This window comes from Pararge aegeria, chromosome 8 (genome assembly GCF_905163445.1).
Source record: "Pararge aegeria chromosome 8, ilParAegt1.1, whole genome shotgun sequence".
Classification (NCBI taxonomy): Eukaryota; Metazoa; Arthropoda; class Insecta; order Lepidoptera; family Nymphalidae; genus Pararge; species Pararge aegeria.
The window spans coordinates 3806170-3827044 of NC_053187.1; the positions used below are offsets into that span (position 1 = coordinate 3806170).

At 36.5% G+C, this 20875-nt stretch overlaps 1 protein-coding gene across 1 annotated transcript in view; it reads right to left on the reverse strand.

Moving 5' to 3' along the window:
* LOC120625902 (putative uncharacterized protein DDB_G0286901) overlaps nucleotides 1-20875 on the reverse strand; it is a 266693-nt gene that overhangs the window by 186541 nt on the left and 59277 nt on the right. Inside the window, exon 2 of the mRNA XM_039893168.1 lies at nucleotides 5774-5929. Within this exon, the coding sequence (XP_039749102.1) occupies nucleotides 5774-5905 (132 nt within the window). The 5' untranslated portion in view covers nucleotides 5906-5929. The remainder of the gene's footprint in view (nucleotides 1-5773; nucleotides 5930-20875) is intronic.

Genomic DNA, 20875 nt, shown 5'->3' on the forward strand with positions numbered 1-20875 from the left:
AAGCTAGGGCACTACCAGCTATTAGATTTGATTACGTAGAAATACTCCATAGATCTGTCCATCGTGAGTGACGCTAGGTTTTTTTTCTCAGTCCCTTAGTATGAGGCACTATATCGTAGCCATAAGACTATGTTTTGGGGGCTAACACATTAATACAAACTCTACTTCGAGACTGGTCTAAGTATAGCTAAATTTAAACCAATTTTAAACAAATAAATAAATAAACGCAACGTAAATACAATTGCCTTAATTAAATGGAACTCAATATTTTCATTGGCGATAACGATCAAAGTGCATTTACCCATAACTATATTTAAATAACTAATGACAAGGTTGCTTGGAAGCACCCGGCTCCGCTTTCATCTCTCACAAGATAGAAAAATGAATGTTAAAATATAAAATGTAAATTTTTGATGTTGGAAAAGAGCAACTGCTGAGTTTCTTGCCGGCTTCTTCTCGGTAGAATCTGCCTTCCGAACCGGTGGTAGAGTCACTACACACGGACAGACTTGACGTTTCAAAAGTGCTTGTATTAGGCCTACTTGAAATAAATGAATTTTGAATTTTGAATTTTGAATTTTATGTCAGTCATACATCACAATGCTCCCAATTGTGAAGGAATCACGCGCACTGGTCCCGCAATTATCGTTTGAAATTAAATTTTATTGTCTAACAAATAAGGTCTCAATTAAAATTGATGGTCAATTGAGCATGTGTGAACTTTGTCGCTGACCAAGGCGGTTTCAGATTGCATGCGGAGTTGTACGGATTCGGATGCATGCATAAGTTAGGAACGGTTAGCGTGTATTAGGTCATTATCCCACACACTGTAATAAATAATTGATGGACCAAATATATGGCCCACAAAGCATTGAAACAATGGTGCTTTGTGGCAGAAGTAAGCATTGCTTTCGTACTTCCCCCAACGAGCCCTGTCACACATAGCTTGTTAGTGCGCGTTGTCTAGTACATCCTATCCTACTAATATTATAAATGACAATGTTAGTTTGTTTGTTACGCTTTCACACAAAAACTACTTAGCCGATCATCATGAAACTTTGTACACATATTCTTGGAAGTGTTAGAAGTAATATAGGATACTTTTTATCCCATCATTAAGCTCGGTTCCTTTGGGAGAGGGGATGAAAATGTTAGACTATATCATAACTCCGACAAATTATAACCGATTTAAATAATTATTTTTGTACTAACCGAGGATCCGGCTAATGCTGTCTGAAAAAACCCTATATTTTTTGTATGATTTACAAAAACTAGAGGGTTAGAGGGCTAGAGGGTTTTAGAGAGAAGGGAACTAGAGGGAATTAATATAATATATTATATTTATATAAATATTTATATAGATTATATTATATTTATACATTTATTATTTTATTTAATTATATATTTTTTTTAATACACAATTGCGATTTCCCGTCTCTCATTGCCTTATTCCAATAGTTAAGGTAGCCTAGAAGAGATCACTTTTAGTGATAAGGCCGCCTTTTGCATATAATTTATGTTAATTGTTCCTGTGTGTGTTTCCTTTATTATGCAATAAAGTTGTTTAAATAAATAGATTTACAAACATTGGTATGAGATGTTCCGATGTTGTCCCCGATTCCATGTATCTGTATCATTAATATAAGAAGTTTACTACTTACTTGGATCCACGTGTTAAAATCATAATTCATAGAGCTATATTGGCCGATACTTCATAATGAAGCTAAGTTACAACTTAATTGTAACATAGTCTTACTGTTATATTTAATTAATAATAGATAAATATAGTTATTTTATTTGTGCTTTCAGGTTTCAGTTTTTTTCCTCGCAAAGTTGCCTCCTTAATTATCCAGCTTATAAGTTTTTTATTGCTTATCTCTTGCCACTTAGACCACACATAAATCAACTATTTAGTTCGCTCGACTTATATTAATGCAACTCCGATGCTTGTGATTTATCCAGGTCAAATCCTAAATGTAATAGTCTAATTCAGACCGAATTAGCCCTTATGAGTGCATTTAATTAACTATAGACGGCAATGAATTGCATATTATGATTTCAAGTGCTAGTATCTTCAAATATGGGCGATTGAAGTGAGATTTATTTGCATCTTGAATAAGCATTCATTAGGTAACTATGGGCCTCATAAGAAGGCTCTGTTACTCAACGGGCGATGGAGAGAGCTATGCCGCGAGTATCTCTACGTGATCAAATCAGAAATGAGGAGATCCGTAGGAGAACTAGAGTTAACGACATAGCTCATCGAGTCGCGAAGCTAAGGTGGCAATAGGCGGGGCCCCTAGCCCGGAGAACCGATGGACATTGGGTGTTGGATGGTGTCTTAAGGTGCTGCAATGGCCACCCCACACCGGTAAACGTAGGTCGGCCCCTAACGAGGTAAACAGATGACATCAGGCGAGTCGCTAAGAGCCGCTGGAGGCAAGCGGCCCAGGACCAGGATTGCGAAACTCCCTACAAAATACCTATGTCCAGCAGTGGACACCCATTGGTTGAAATGATGATGATGATGATGAGGTAAGAACAAGCAAACTCTTTCCAAACATTTCTAAGAATAATAAGCTACTCGTTACTATGTTTGGGTTCAATAATAATTATTATTTTGGGGTTATATTATCACTATCCTATATAATAAATAGATGTAGTTTGTGGAAACTATTTCTACTATAACATTAAACTCAAACGATATTGGCGACTTTAAACCAACCGACACCTCAACGTTTGACATCGACTTTGCCTTTTTGTTATAAAATTAACTTTTAAAACATCTTATAGGTACCTTACTTGTTTTCAGCTCTTATGTAGCCAAGTTTGAGATTTTTATAAAAAATTTATTACTCTGTAATGGTTTCAGTTTTTGAACTATTGTTTTATATAACAGCATAGCTTTAGTGGTGATATTAAAGATGCTGATGGTGACACAGACAAAGATGATTATAATAATGACTTTTAATTACTTGTAATAAAAGAACACGTTGTGAATGTGATGCCATTAATAGTAACAAAGTTATTAATCACGTATAGCTTCCGATAAACGTATTACAAAATGTAAGCAATTGCAGTATTTAAAGTTTGATAGTGAATATACAACGCGCAGGTCTAACACCTGCGCGTTGTATATATATTACTGCGCCTGCGCCCTAAACGTAAACCTAGCCTTAGTACGAGATAATTACGCTCGCAATCGTCGATTCCTTTTCGAGTATCGAAACGTTGTATCGTCAAAGTAAAATGGAACTTATTGTCGTTGTAAAGCAAAATTTTGTTCACAGCAAACGGACCGCGAAATGTTGAATAAAAGACGTTACTTTGCTAATTCCATGATGTATATCATTATTAATTTACTACGTATTTAACTAAGATTTTTAGAAATCTTGTACTGTAAAGTGAACTCTGAAAGTTGAAAAAAGTATTACATTGGACCATGCAGATTTGTCTGGTTTTTAGGGTTTATAGCAAGTTCAATTTAATGTGTCCTTTTAAGCAAAACATTTGTAAAATAAAAATCAGCAGTACAGAATTTGCGACTATAAACAAAGTGACAATAGATCCATTTTAGTATGATGGTTTTTTACAATACGCGAGAGCGATTGCACGTTTTCGAGCGTATATTTATTTAACTAGGGGTACTGATTAGCTTTACCGCGTGGCGCTTATCTGCAGTTATGACTGCCAACGATGGCGTCTCGGCGTCGACGCTGAATAAACATTTCCAGAATACCTCCCATAGACAAAGCGATCCGATTACTGCTTAGCCTGAGCGACTTGTGGGTTAAGTGACATAGTATATTCGTGCCATGATTTCTCTTTTCCGGGAAATATATCTTGATAGGAAACCCTAGATCTTGGGTAATAAATAATTTTATTATGTATTTGAATTAGTTTTATCATTTTTTAATGCATATGTAAAAAATTCGGAACCGGTAGCTTTTGAATCTGCGAGTCACTGGAAATCGCAGTCAGAACGCCTTTGACTCTCATTAAAAAAAAATCATCATCAAATTACTTGAATGAAGTTGCTGATATGTATGAATAGTGTAACAGCTTTTTTTAACTAAACTTAAAATCTGGACATGCGTAATATTAGTTTCACCATCATTCTCTCCGTTATTGGCTTTTCTTCTTACGGTTCTACAAGCAAATTTCAGTCTCGTTTTTTTTCCAAGCTACATATTTCTTTATAACAAGCTAGTTACCGTTGCAAGTTATTACTACACATAAATATACTACGACAATACACACACCGCCATCTAGCCCCAAAGTAAGCGTAGCTTGTGTTATGGGTACTAAGACGACTGATGAATATTTTTATGAATAATATAAAATTATTAGAATATAAATATAATCACCCAGACATTGAAAAACATTCATGCTCATCACACAAACATTTTCCAGTCGTGGGAATCGAAACCATGGCCCACCAGCTCAGAAGGCAGGGTTGCTGCAAACTGCGCCAATCGGCCGTCACTATCAAACATACAACATACTATCAAAGATGTGGTGCTAAAGGATGTTCTATAGCCCCTTGTAGGTTAGGTAATGTTAAATTTTACTACCAAGGCACCGTTGTAGATGTTTGCCATAAAAAATGTGTCGCCAGCACAGCCCCGGCAAACAGCAAACCGACGAGAGTCGTGTTTACGTTTAGTTACGTCCGGCGTGTATAAGTTCACACGCATTGAAAAACGAAAGTGTAATAAAGTATATTTTAGAATTGGATTTCGCAAGTTACTCTTTATGATGCTTCGTCGTAAAATAATTAACGTTTTCCCTTTTTTTTGTCTTTAATTTTACTGATGATATCGTAACGTGTGAACGATCTCGTTGGGGAACGGTGATTTCGCTTATGCTTTAGTTCCAATGTAAATTTTATAACAACTAGCTATTGGCCACGACTAAATAGGCATTTATTTTAAAATACAGCAGGAACCCTTCATTTTCTTGGGATAAAATTTATCCCATATATTTTTTTGTGGTGTGCAATAATAGTATATTCATTCATTCATTCAACATTGTGGAGTCTTGCATGGAAGCTCAAACGACTATATACTTGAGGCTGTGATAAATAAGAAGTAACAATAGCAACCAAGAAAATTAAAAAAAAAACCTGAATATATGAGACCAGAATCTCATGACCTGCAGTCGCACGAGATAGTTCATGTTAGGGAAAAATAATGTGCATAACCTTAAGCTGTCTAATGCTAGACTAAATGCCTCTCCTAACGAAACAATTTTATTTTATTTTTCTTTAATTGGAAGACCAACAGTTGTAGATACTAAATAATTAACAAATTGGTTGACGACTAATAACAGGTCTTATATAAACAAGGGTACATGATAGAACCCAGCAAAAACGCAGCAAACTATAACTAAGTGTTAAGTTTACCTAGCATGCAACAGTTTATCTACTAAGTTGCGACGTACACGTGCGACACGTACATTTTATGGTAATATGAACACATATTACCATAAAATAAGTCAATTTGGGGGTCATTGTAAACAGAATTAAGAAGGCGAGAGACACGCCACGACACGGCCCGACACGGCACACGGCGATTCCCCATTATCACCAGGTGAGCCAAAGGGTTAAGATTGCAGGAGTAGGAGTAGTAACATGGAGAAGGCTTCTGACTGTTCTCCGTTATCCCTTAATTACCTCGTGCGAAACCCGCAGGAATAGGAGGGTTTGGTGACAACTGTGTTCTTTTCTGCCGTCACTAGATGGCGCGGCAAAGGTACTTAGATCGCAACTGACCTGGAATAGTAGATAGCCAGAATCATACATCCAGAAGTCATCTGGCGCGTTGCCCGGCTTGGTGAGGTGGATCGCGAGGCAACGCTGCAGGATTAGCTGGCAGCGCTGCCCCCCCGCTCCGCGGCCGCTCATTACTTAGGCGGGCGGCGGCATGCTCTGTAACGAACAATTAAATACATGAGACATAAATAAGACACAGAATTAAGATTACTATACGACTTATAAATAACAAATTTTACCGTTCTCTAACAATTTTTTTGCTTTCTTGGGTAGTGTTTTGTACAATAAATGCAATAAGGTTCTTTCTATTGGCTCACTATGTTCCCATAATTGTAAAAAGAAATAAATAAGTGGCTCCTAGATTTAGATTATGATAAGACTGAAAATTTACTTTCTATACAAGAATTAAATACCTACCGTACACATACACATTATGTATGTGTACGTTAGGTGCACACATTCACATACTCACACAACTACTATTAATAGATAGAATAGATATTAATTATTATGTACTTTGAAATTTTGTAATTATAAGCACAAAGCCTATGTCTTATTTCAACTGTTAACTGGGGAGAGCGCTGATAAATATCATACGAGTGTATACTCAGTTTAGTTATTAGGGCCTCTAGCTTATTTTATAGTTTAGCTTTGGTTACCTGTTTACATTGTTTTTTTTTTAGAAAACTAAATGATTATTAATATTATTAAATGTTTGCGCACCGAAGCAATGTTGCCTGTTTACCGGCTTTTTAACGGATATACTTCAGTGAGTGTGCTCAGGAACTTCACAATCTTGTTCCTCCTTCCCCATTCTACCACGGAACAGCGAGACACCGAAAGCGATGGTATCCTTATGTGGTTGATATTCCATCAACCCGCACTAAACTTTTTTATCCACATTTCTGATACGCACCGCTAAGATGTGGAACGCCCTCCCGGCAACTGTGTTTCCTGCCACGTATAATTTGGGTACCTTCAAGGCCAGAGTGAATAGGGTTCTTCTAGGCAAGCGTGCTCCAACCTAGACCTCATCATTGCTTTCTTATGGGTATGATTGTCGCCGAGCGCTGGCCTATCGTTAGTAAAAAAAAAATGAAAACCGAAATAATACTTTACAGGCTTTAGAGGTCCATTATGTACTGTCTCTGAGATTTATCTGTGAAACCGAAAATCTAAAAGATTTTGAGTAAACCACTGCCATAGTTTTTGCTGAAAGTTATCAGATACAGCCCTAACATCACATGCAAAATTAATTATGTGACTCCTGTCAGATTATTGGACACACGTCGCATAGGGAAGGTACGCTTGTTGGTCTTTTATATTCAATAGGGTTGTCATAAGACTTAGAATGTTTTGAATTAGTTTTTTGGAAATATAAACATGCTTTTTTTTATTTAATAATTTTACAGGATGATTACTCATGAAATATACTTATGCATCCTTCAATATTTTTTCATAATTCTGTTACACGTTGTAGAAACCGTGTACACGACCAATAATGAAGCATCAGAAACCACTCCACTTTAGTAGCGTTTCTCAAACAGGCGGTTGGTGACTTGCAATAATGTCTGAATGGTCCTGTATGTTCTTAATTCTGTAAAATGTGATTAAAATTTTTGGTGACACCACGTCAGGAGATGTATACTATGTATGCTGGTCAACAGAAGGAGGGAGGAGGGAGGGAGGCGCTGGCCAAAAATGGCAAACGACCGTATAGCGCGAAATAAAGGTAAATATCCTTGTATTATTATAATATAATATTTCATAAGATACCGCTGTGCAATAATATTGGATGGCATTTTAGTACCTATTCAACTCGATGAGGGCAAGTCGATCCTATACGGGACCTAAGACTGGATGATAACCGATGGAAGGCAGACAATACACCGAGTTCAAGCCCCGGCACGCACCACTAACTTTTCGGAGTTATGTGCGTTTTCAATTTAAGCAATTTAAATATCACCTGCTTTAAACGGTGAACGAAAACATCGCGAGGATAACTGCATGCCTGAGTTCTCCATAACGTTCTCAAGGGCGTGTAAGGTCTAACAATCCGCACTTGGCCAGCGTGGTAGACTACGGCCTCAACCCTTCTCATTCTGAGAAGAGACCCGTGCCCCTATAGTGGGCCGTTATTGGATTGATGATGATGTCGATGATGTTGATGATGGTGATGGTGACCAGCTGACTATGGAAATCCCACCAAGAGGCTTGTGTCCAGAAGTTTACCATTACCATTAGTTAAAACGACCACGATTTAGAAATAGCACCTGCCCTTACATAAAAGTGGAATGGAGAAATTGAATTATAGAGTGGGTTTTAAGTTATCCGACCACATTTAAATGCGATAGGGATCTAGCTGTTTTCATACTGGCACTATGAGCCAATTATTTGACGTGTTTATATAAACGTTGATTACCTATTTTATTGAGTTTGCGCTATTAGCAAATACCAATAGAAATGTACATTTTACAATGATTTCATTAGCTCGCTTTATTGCCTTAAATAATTATTATTACTTAATCTTTAAACAGTTTTATGTATGCGATTTGTCTTACTTTTAACGTTGATTCTGTGTTTAAATAAGAGTGGGCTTCCCATAAAAGTCAAGAGTAATTATTAGCAGTTTAACCTAAATAGTAACATAACTGTCGATTGAGTTGATAATTCATTAACATGAGAGCTTTATTGGCAAGAACTGCTGAAACCGCTAGCTAAACCTGTCAGCAATTTTGCACTTAGGCTATCCATTGCTGGAAACCGAATAAAAACCCCCAAAGTAGTTTCTAACAGCGCTATTAAATCAACGAAATTGAAAAGCTTCACTGGTGTACTTTTAAAAAAAAATAGTAATAATTGACTAAGCAGATGGGCCACCTGATGATGGTTAATGGAAAATAATCCCCTATAAATAGAGCAACACTTCACAGGCCATGCCAAGAGCGTATCCTGTAACATGCCGCCCTGTGTCCATCAATTTAAGACCTAGGTGTTAAGCCTCCTTTGCTTGTAATTGTAATTAAAAAGCATAGGGATAGTAGGTAATTCCCCGGACGAGCTCTGCCACAAAACGTTCTACTTATAACTACTAATTGCCTTCATTTTTTATAGAAAACTAGCGTACCCAGCCCGCTTAGCCGGGCTAGATTTTGCTTTATTTTATTTAAACAATAAACTTACATCATTAAATTTTTAATTTAAGTCTCATAATATATTAAATCATTCATTTCTCTCCGTATTCATTCTCTTATATTCTCTTCTCGAGCGGGTTGAAGATCATTATCTACACCCATGTACACCCAACAATAGAATATCAATTATCATCATAGTAAATAAAAGCTGTATTTGACAGTTTGCAAGTTCAAAATAGAGTGCTCCAATCGTCAAAGTTCATTGAAATCGGTCCAGCCGTTTCGGAGCCTATATGGAACATACCCACACACTTTCTCGTTTATATTCTCTATACTCGTAGATGTCACATCTTGATGTATCTAAAAATACTTCCACTCTTTATGTCAACCTTCTCTGGAAAACTAAACTTTCCGGCGTATTAGTTTTCGGGAAACTGAAATAGTTACTCTTTGCCGTGGTTGCTCTTTGTGGTGGTGAAATTTCCTAATCACACATGATTAAAATGAATAAAAATAAAACTCTACGTGGATATAGGCGCAAAAAATCTGAATAAACAGTTCTTGAGTATTTTGATGCGAATACATAATCTTCCATCGGCCCGCTAACTGTGGAAAATTTACAGAATTTACTTGTATTTAATATTTCCAAACACCCTCTTCTCACGGAATAATAAAGAGTCCTCTGAAAATGCGACTTAAGGCCGTAGTCCACCACGCTGGCTGAGTGCGTGTTACAAGTCTGTAAGTCAATCACAAAAGAAAGACTTCTTGTTATTATACATTATCAAAGTATGCCTTATGTTTGTCTATAGCATAAAAATCTCTGTTGTCTACGAAACCAATTTGCGTACACAATTCGCGCTATTTATTATCCAAGAACGAAACAAGACGGACGTTTCGCCCGGTTACGTAATCCTTGGAGGTGGACACTGGACGCTGAGAAGTTATTATTTCATTTGTCAGTATTACCGGGGACACCTGAATCAATAAACTATATGGCTACAATTTATTTGCTAACGCGGTGAATTATGTAACACTGCTTTCGATATGGCACATTCTATCTTCTAAGCTGTTATTGTGTTTATTGAGGTTTGTTTGTTTTTACCTAAGCACTTAAAAATATTAACCCTAAGATATTATAAAAATAAATAAAAATAAATATACTACGACAATACACACATCGCCATCTAGCCCCAAACTAAGCGTAACTTGTGTTATGTGTACTAAGATGGCTGATTAATATTTTCATATATAATAATCATAAATACTTAGAATATTCATATAAACACCCAGATACTGAAAAACAATCATGCTCATCACACAAACATTTTCCAGTAGTAGGAATCGAACCCCCGGCCTTGGCCTCAGAAAGCAGTGTCACTGCCCACTGCGCCAGTCGGCCGTCAGTGTATATTCCATGAAAAGACTGTAGTTACTTGAGCATTACTTTTTAGTAACACATACATTGAATTGGCAGATTTCTTGTAAAACATAACGTAATATTTATTCCTCAGGTACCTAAAGTGATTTGGCGAATAAAAACTGACCTTTGGAAGGCAATTAATCAGCTTATATAGATTTGAAACAGACCTACGTCCAACAATGGACGTCAATCAGTTGATATGATGATGGTGATGATCCACCTAATTAAAGGTCTAACTCCAGCCTCTTCAGATCCTAACGTCCATTAGTTCTCCCAGGCATATATATGCCCCACGTTTTGCCATATCAGATACATTGAGATATGTCTGTTACTTTTGGTTTCCTAGTTCAATGAGCTATAAGTACCGCCCGTAACCACTTCTGCTTTAAAACTTCTCGACCAATGTCAGTAATGCTACTTCTTCTATCATTTCCAGCTCACGTAAAGATACTCGAAGCCTAGCTCTCTCAATCAGCCGCTGAGTTTCTCTGAGGGCATATTTACCGGTACCAATGTATGCCATCCCCGTGATTCAGATTGCCACAATCACTTTATCCACTTCTACGGTAATTCAAAATACAAAGCAATCCATTTGACCATGCTCTTTAATGGTGTTACAAAATTTACCTTCTACTGTTTTCGTAAAGTCCTTCTCGTTAATGTACACCGCGAAATCTTTTACAAATAGACAATGCGAGACTAAAGTGATTGCCATCGGCCCTTGACATGACAGTTTCAGCATAATGAAACACTAAGGTTGCCCACCCACTATTCACTGTACTTAAAAAAAATCTAAAATTAATTAAATTCAAGTGGCCCTTATTTACAAGCACTGTCGAAACAACGATGTGTAGATAATATCAGACTACCGAGTAATTTGTTTTAAATCTTCCATATGAATCGCTTTAGGTTTTCATTCAGTATAACTACTTCTACGGTTATATTACATCTGCTATGGACCTCTGTCACTACAACGCCTTGTAATCTGGCCATCAAAATGGTTAACTCTAAGCCTTTTTATTCGATTTTGGATTAGGTTAGTAAGAATTAAAACTATTTTTTAACAGCGATAATAACCGAGAATGAAATAACTGTGCTATCCAATGCACGTTAGGGGATAGGGCCCAAATTTTAACTATGGACTGGACATAACAAAAACTCAAAAATTCGGGACTCGGGAATTTTAGAGCACCTTATAATCCTAATCGTCGGGAAGAGTGGCGACGGATTGTAAAGCGAGCCACAACACCCAGATTACAACCCCGACCAGTTTATCAAAACTGTAACGTTTAAGACGAAGAAGTATAATGATAAGTCGAACATCCTAACTGCTTTAAGAACAACGAGGTAATCAATTAAACAGTTTAATATAATTGTTTATAAGGAAGGTTCTAAAGTTACTGCTATGTAACGGTTACAGCGCTCTTCACTTTTAGTATTTTTTTAGTTCAAAACGCTAGTAGAGTTAAAATTCTAATTGTACTAGTTGGGATGTTATGTTTATCTTTCATTACATATCTACCACAGTGAGATAAGTGAGCGAGAACCTTTAGGTCCTAGTAGGCCAATTATAGCCGTTCTGTGCTATTTACGCATTTGTTTGCATATAATTACTATCATAGACAAACGATAGTCCACGCATTAAGCCCATAGTAATTACAAACGCGACTTTATATCAAAGTTAAGTAATAAAAGATAATTGGTTTAATAATTTCCGTCAACTGCGTCTTACGTTTTTAGGACTTGCCAACAACTTCGTTAGGGCTTTGTCATTAGTCTTTGGATTGTAAATAAACAGTAAACTACTGTAATTAAACCAATTGGAAAACTGACCAGCTCAAAAGTGGGAGGTTCTATCCCCGGCGAGCACAAATTGAGACTTTATAATTTTTAATTTGCTTTTTGGTCTGGCCTGGAGGGACTTCGGATGTAGCTAGTTACCACCATACCAAAGACGTGCCGCCAAGCGAATTTTCTAGTTTATTCGGTTTTTAAACCCCGACACAAAAACGACAGTATGTTATGAGTCTGACTGTGTGTGTATGTGTGTGTGTGTGTCCAAGATGGCGGCCACCATTTTTTTCCACAACTTGCTCAATATGGGTATCAAATTAAATTAGTAGCTTAACTAAAATTAGTAGTAGTGGCTTAACTAGTAGAATAATGTAAACGATATGGATATCTCTTTTTAGGATGATAATGGATCCACCTAAACTAACCTTGCAATAAAAGTAACGAACGATAAAAACTGAAATGCGCACTAATATTAATAAAAGACATCAATAGTATGTCAATCAAATAAAAAATACAACTTTAAGCTTCTTTTAAGTAGAATCTACAGATTTGGCACACCTAAAAGCCAAAAAAGCAAAAAAAAGAAGAAGAAGTAGAGTCCAATATATATTATATTCTGTGTATATTATAAACAAAATTTTGGCAGTGGCTTACAAAGAACCGACCGGTAAAAAAAAAAAATAATGGTGCAGATTATATATGCAACAGCCATTTTACGATTGCGATATTAAAAGAGTAATTAGTCGCGAAAAAATTATTAAAAGGCTTGCTCAGCATTATCCATAAAAACATTTAGATTGTTGAATAAAAATAACCTATTATCAAACTAAAGAGGAAATAATTGAACAAACGTTAAACTAACCAAATAAAGCCATATATAGTATTCAAATTGAATTTAAAACATTATAGCGGAAGGCGAATAATTATATAAAGCGACATAATTTCAGTGTCTCAAATAACCGAGAGCACATTTCCATAATCGGATATTTTAGCTCACTTTGCATCCCTTTGCATATTTTCATCAATGGAAAAGAACCTTTTTGCTAAGCTCATAAAGATTGAAAACCGCTTGCAATTAAATTCTCAAGTTAAAAGGTAAACGCGCATGTTGTAGACTTCAGTACAGCACGGTACCATGGCGTCTGAATCGTGTTACATAACTTTTGTTGATTTACTTCTTCGGGAAGAGATTTTGCTTGAAGTGGAAATGCGCGTTTATTATCAAATTATTTAAATAAAATATTCCATTGTAGCCCGCATTGTTTTAAAGTCGTGTTTTTTAAACTTTGGGTGATTGTTAAGTAGAAATTCATCAGCTGCAGCATCGAATTTTTTGTTAGATTTTGTAACCAATGTAAATCTTAGTATGGCTCATTTTATCTACATACCTTTTAATTTGATCCCAGAGATGAAAGCACTTGTCCAAAGTTGCAAGATATCAAGTGTTGATGCATATTAGGTGGTAGCCGACTAAGGGATTAATTTATATTGCGTCTACGTTTCTCATTCGTACGTTTATGAACGAGTAGCTCTTGCATATTATTTAATGGGTCATCTTACACTTAGTGTAGGCCAACAGTTCGGAACTGTGTTAAACGATGTATTTTAAAAATAAAACAAGTTTCTATCTGGGTTAGTGAAGCCTGAACTTAAAACGCTTGAGTGCTGGTGCGTAAAAACGTAATTAAAAGTTCGACTTTTGGGGTTTATTAATTGATTTTTTAATCGAAATAATCACAAACAACGTCAAGACACGGTTAATGCAGTTTTGTACCATTTTGGTTTGTGCTGCGTAATCTAATAAAATCGTCAGAAGCCTAGACGTCAGGTTTCTGGCACGGCCTTGCATAGAGAAGCAACTGGAGTACAAGTGACTTATGTATTCAAGCACCAAAAGTCCAGAAGAGAAAAAGTAGATGAACAAGTTTACGTGCAGAAATCAGCTCAATAAAAGATCTGAATTGCTTATGAAATAGTAGAGAAAAGAGAAATAGTTGAAGTACAGATCCCGGCATAGAAGGTAAAAAAACGCACATTGATCATGATGATGCTAAATAGAAGCCCGAAACACACGCTCCACTTTAATAATATTATCTCGAAGTTTACCACTACTATAACGATTATTCGTCTTTATTTTCTCGACCGTCACAGTTAAGGTTTTTTATGCATTTCCACACTATATAATCTTGTAACGCTTGTAATTTTAGTGTTACACGTTATGATTTTACGGGTCGGGTGCGATGTCAGTACTATTGAGATAAAGTAAAAAAAAACTTCATCCATTTCTACTCTTGCTTTTTAACTAATCGATCCATATTGATAACTCTGGTTCTTTCTTCAACGGACCTTCCCATTTCCGATACGACCACGTGAGGATGTCTAGAACTCGCTCCACCACTTGGTGAATAACTCTGAGCTATCTTGTAAGGGCCATCATCATCATCAAGCCATTACCGGCCAACTACAGGGCACGGGTCTCCTCTCAGAGTTATAAGGGCTTAGACCGTAGTCTACCACGCTGGCCAAGTGCGGATTAATTGACATCCAACGCCGTTGAGAACATTATGGAGAGCTCTCAGGCATGCAGGTTTCCACACAATATTTACCTTCACCGTTAAAGCAAGTATAGCGGTCTCCACATTACATAACTAGATGGCGCTACAAAAATCCTGCATCGCGCTAGCGAAGTGTTCACTAACAATGCCTATATATACAACTTCCAAAAATGAATGTTCGGACCTCGGTCCCCGAGCACGATCACCCGCTCGGAGGAAGATCTTCCTATTGTTACGGTCGAGCGTATCACCATAGCTCCCGTACAGCAAGTGATATTTAAATTGCTTAAATTAAAACGCACATAGCTCCGAAATGTCAGTGGGCGAACTCGGTCTCCACGAAAGGAAAGCCTAGCACTAGGCTATCACCGTTTCATGGTAAGGGCTATAGTTAGTGCCGATGCTTCAGAGTCATAAGGTATAACAATAAAGACAGGTTCGAAGAATTAAGTAGGAACATAAACATTCCATAGTAATACTCGACTACACTACAAACTTTTTCAGTAGTTCCGGAAACACAGGCTCTTCTAAGAATCTGTCTACTTCTGACTGTATGATTTACAGAAGGTTCAAGCTGTGTTCTTTGGCCGCTTTTTGACTCTAAACTATCTAATGATGTTCATAATTAGCGGCCATATTTTGGAGCCATGAATTATTACAATAAAGATTATGAAAAAGAAAGTACGACTACCCAATACTACATTGTATTGCTTTGCTTTCTATATTTACACTTCGAGTTGTGTAGATAAATCAGATTCTTTTACGGATTTGCCCACTTCTGATTCGATTAGAGAGAAGTTTCAAGGTTGGGGTCTTAGTGGCACTGAGCTTTCTTATTATGCCCATAGTTAGTGACAATGATTCGGAGCAATGAATTATTACAATAATGATAAACGGGAAATATAAAGTGAGACCATTTAAGTTGAATTCAACATTCCACTATACCGGGACAAGTTTAAAATTATTTCATTTTGCGATTGTTTGTTTCATAAGTAAGTAGTTGCTCTTAATTGGATTGGATTGAATTCTATTCCGTGTACCACTATCGAAGCCTTGAAATGATTTGCGTTATGTCAGGAATTCCCATTAATATAATACGGCATCTTATTATGGGACTTGGTTTAAAAAATTCCGTGAAGCATAATTATAACCTTGCAGGTCTACTATTTAGTATGTCGGAAAATGGATCAGAAGATCCTGGATTCAGTTCTCAGATCGTAACAAAAGATGTGAGATGTATCGTTTTCCAGTCTTGAAATTCTTAGTGACAGCTTGACTTTAAAGACTAAAGATTTCCCACCCCGTGCTTCTCTCTCTCTCACTCTTGTCGAAGAGGCGGCCTGTTACCAGCTATGGGACATTATTATGGGCTGTAGTCTGTAGATGATAAAGTAACCGAACACATCCACGATATCAGTTTTATTGCTAATATGATAAATGTAAAAATGGGTCTGCTTTTTTCTTCTGTTCTTGATGAAATTTAGCACATTTTGTATGTTCTAAATCGCATAATTGCATCCCGGAAATGGAAATAAATATTACTATCCTATAATCATTGGACATAATATCTATTTTTATCCCGAGAAAGCACCTATTCCATTCAAACCATTCCGGGGCCGATGCTAAACCGATCTGGGGAAAATTTGCATAGAGATTGCTTGCATATAATATTTCATATACCAGAAAGACTAAGTTTCTCGAAAGATTTAATAAAACCAAAAAGAATCGGGTTGTAATAAATGACACTATAACAGGGGTAGGGATAGCGCATTGGGTAGGAGCTCAACTTCACACCTCGAACTTTTCTATGTTATATGCGTTTTAAGTAATTAAAATATCACTTGCTTCAACAGTGAAGGAAAAAATCGTGAGGGAACCTGCATGCTTGAGAGAGTTCTACTTAATGATCTCAAAGGTGTGTGGAGTCCACCAATCCGCACTGGGCCAGCGTGGTGTAGTTCACCAGGCCTTAACCCCTCCTCATTGTAGGAGGAGGAGACCCATGCTCCATAGTGGGCCGGTAATAGGTAGATGTGATGATGATGACGATGATGATAACATCTAGTTATCATCATCATATCAACTCATTACCCACTACGGGGCACGGGTCTCTTCTCACAATGAGAAGGATTTCGGCCGCAGTCCACCACGCTAACACATTGCGGTTGTTACAGCTTGTGATAATGTAGTCTTATATGTGTGTGCCACTGCGTAGATCAAACATCTGTGTATGCTCTTCATACGTGGCCTTAAACATGTATATACATTTTAATTACTTTTCTTTAATATTTTTGCATTTTGCATGCATGTTAGCTAAATCTATATCCAAAATAAAATATACTTGTCGTAGTCTCATGTCGTTGTATCAAAAATAATTATATAGGGGAGAGCACTGATATCTATAGTACGAGTTTTTACTCAGTTTAGGTACCAGTGATTCAACCATACTTAGTACTAAGCTATGATTTCTGTCACAATTTAATAATCGTGTGAATAAATGATTTTTATTATTATTATATTCATATATAAAATATTATATGATTCACAGTTGTTATAGCACATGCAAATTAGAAGCGTTTTTCGGCATCGCGTGCTCGCCATCAAATTGCGGTACTCCATTTTGGGAATTAAGGTCGTGCCACACTGGAGCCGCCTATTGCCGCCTATTATAACGGCATCACTGCCAATTCAGGTATTGTGTAACATTTGCGTTGTGTGTTGTGTTTTTACATCACCGATCGTATCTTCCCGGAAACATAGCTTATTTGGTGCTGGAAAACCGTAGAGCTTCGGGAAGTGAATAATGGGTGTAGAATTGTACAGACCCTAGGGCCCTTCCAATATCTTTGTCTCCTAATTCTGGTGTTATGTTGGTTAATAGTATTCTAACGGTAAATCCAAACTAATCATTGGCATCTTAAAGACGAGGTAAGATTTCCCACTTTAGAGCACATTTTTACATTTCATTCAAGCATATAATACGAGATCTTTGTATGGTATAAAGAGTTTATAAAAATAGCTAAATCCAGGTAAACATAATAGTGTAGTAACATATATATATCATTTATTTGTTCAAAATAAAATACTAAACACATTGTAACTTACAAATAAGGCGCCATGGAATAAGAGCCTCAAAAATAAAAATAAAAAATCTTTTTTTTCTGACTCCCGGAGACCAGGCAGCCTTTTACTAATTTCTAACTTATTTTAATTAGGCTGAACAGGCCGCTGCCTTAGCTTGATGCTGCAGTCGAAAATGATTTTTATGTAGGAATCGAATAGATACAGCCGTATTGCAACTGTGCTTCGAAACCGTTCACTTCTCTCATAGAAGACTATGAGGTTAAGTACAGTTTATTAATATAATTAAAGAATTTAATTCTAATATGGACATCTAGCGTGGTAAAATTACTTTAAGAATTGTTTATTAACATTGTATGTATAATTTTAGATCGAGTTTATTCAGTAAGCCTTTTATGAATTTGAATATATAGAAACATGTACTCGTAAAGCATTTTGTATATTTTGTCGATATGTAATACCGGGCAACTAAAAATACTTGTAATACTTTAATACACAAAATAATGTTAATGTGACTAGACGTTGCCTAGTTTCTAGCTACGGTAGAACATTCTTCACTTTTTGCCTACACCACACCATAAAGATGTTCAGAGAAAGTAATCGGTGCTTTCTAGGCTGATTGCTGATGATAAAAGCTTTGGAAGATTTATTATTTACTTGAAATGTTGAGCTGTCACGCTAAAGGGCCATGGCGATCGACAAAAAGTTGATATAACCTATTTTGAAAATAAACACAAACGATGGATTCAATGTCGCCATGAAAATAAAAAAGGTGACAGATGTTATAATAGATCCACTAATAAGATAAGATTATAATAAATAACTAATTTAGTATTGGGATTCTTTGTGAAGATTTTTGACACTCTAAATTTCGTAGCTATACGAAATTTAGTGTTTATATAGAACCCTAATACGGTATTTGAAAACTAATACCTAAATAGGGCACTTTATAGATATGAATAATTAGTTTTACAAAATTTAAAGTTACGTAGGTAGCAGGAAGCTCTTAACTGTATAGCAAGTGGCATATTTCATTGCGCCGTTTAGTAGAAGGTGTCTTGTTGTAAATTCGCAGATAATGTCGCGAGGCCGGCGATAAGTTTCCGAGATCGGGCGTGACAGCCACACAAAGATTCCTAGAAACGTTAGCTGTCAGCGGTGCTATTCTCTGACCAGCCTAGCTTTCAACGCTGCCGCAGCGACAAATTTGATCGTAATACACTTCACGATCGGCCGATTGGCGCAGTGGGCAGCGACCCTGTTTTCTAAGACCACGATTCACACAACTGGGAAATGTTTGTGTGATGAACATGAATGTTTTTCAAGTAATTATCTATTTTAACTAGCTATGTTAGGGCGTGGGCGACGTGACTAATTTCTTAACTTGTAAGTGCAACGCTTTTGTTTTTTTTAAAGGTTGGGAACCCCTGGTATAGTCTATTTTTCTTTTTCCTAAAAACGCGTAAATGTTTAGCTTAGTGCGTAGACGGTAATGTGAACACAATGAAACTTTCTCAGAAATGTATATTTAAGAAAAAACAAACTACAGCATTAAACGCCACCAACATAAGCTAGTAATAAATTTGGCTCGATCATAACACTGAACCGAAACTAAACAATGGATTAAGTCGCAGGGCGTTCGTAAATCATTTTGTACTTGACATTCAGACGGAAGTTACGCTGGACTTACGTGTATTTGTGACTTATTGGCATTATAAAGTTTGCCAGGGGTCGTAAACTTTTTGTTGTTAAAAAAGAGCAACTGCTGAGTTACTTGCTGGTTCCTACCGGTGCGGTGCAAGAGATTTTATAATTAGACAGACTTGAGGGTTCGAATATGCTTATAAAGTCGGCATATTTGTAACAAACGAACTTTAATTTTAATTTTTGTCTTTATTTCGAAAACAGTCTATGAATCAATGTTTTGTAGGTCCATATTTCTCCTTTTATATTATGGCTTTTTAATCAGCTATATTTTCATAATCGAATTTAAAAGCGAGCAATACATTGTTAATATTTTATCCAATCATAACAATCAAACAAAGCATCAGCAAGGTCCGTAAATCTTTGAACTTGACATTCAACCGGAAACTGCGTCAGTTACGCCCAGCTCCGGGGATTAACTGCAGCTATATACCTACTGCACAAAGCCTGTCAGGGCTGGTAAACATTCTACTACTAACGTAATAAGGACCGAATGCTGAAGACGAAGTTTAGTCATGTCACATTAATCATGTAAGCACTTTAAAATTTTATATCAAGCTGACACGTCGTTCAGACAAAATGTTAGAGCACTTTAAAATAGACTAGACCCAAGCAAAACGGTTAACTTCAAGACAGAAATTTCAGTAAAACCCTGAAGTATGCAAAGCTTATTTCCAATAAATAATAAGAGTTTTTGCGACTTTTTTTGTCTTGAGGAGATCGCATTAAGGACGCTTCATTTATGACTTACCAAACACTCACATGACAGGACAAAATTTTATAGAAAGGGAAATATAGAAGTAGGATAAAAATGCTCGTAAAAATATTTTCATTCGCATGCCATAAGTTTGCGATGCCTGGCGTACACTACAGTAGCGAGCACAATGCAATGCCGAATGCAGTGACATTATGATATTGATGTTTATTCAACATGCATAACAGTGGCAATACAGCTTTAATAGGTTTACTGGATATTTATTGAAAATATGAGGTAGTTGCCTTCCGGCCTCTATTGTCGGAAAGCTAGCTGATAAACTTTAGCGTTATTATTACGGTCAGATCAAAAGACGGCAGGACGATCATATGCTTAAACTGGCCCAAGACTTCTTTTTTATTTTATAAATTTGTCCCCTTTCTACTACACCGTTTTCCAATCAAAATTTGAAAATAGAGCTTTTTAATTTTAAAGCACCTGAAACTGAAAGTAAGAAGAAAAAACTAGAACTACTGAAGAAAAATTGGTAATCCTAATATTCCAGCTTCGAGGAAAAAACAGTTTTTTCTCGTACGACAAGTAACAAAAGGCGTAATTTCCGCATATGAGTCTTGAGACAAAACTCACGGCACACTGGGCAAAGGCTTTCTCTCTTCCCAGAAAATCTTATGGTATCTACATAATGTAGCATATTTC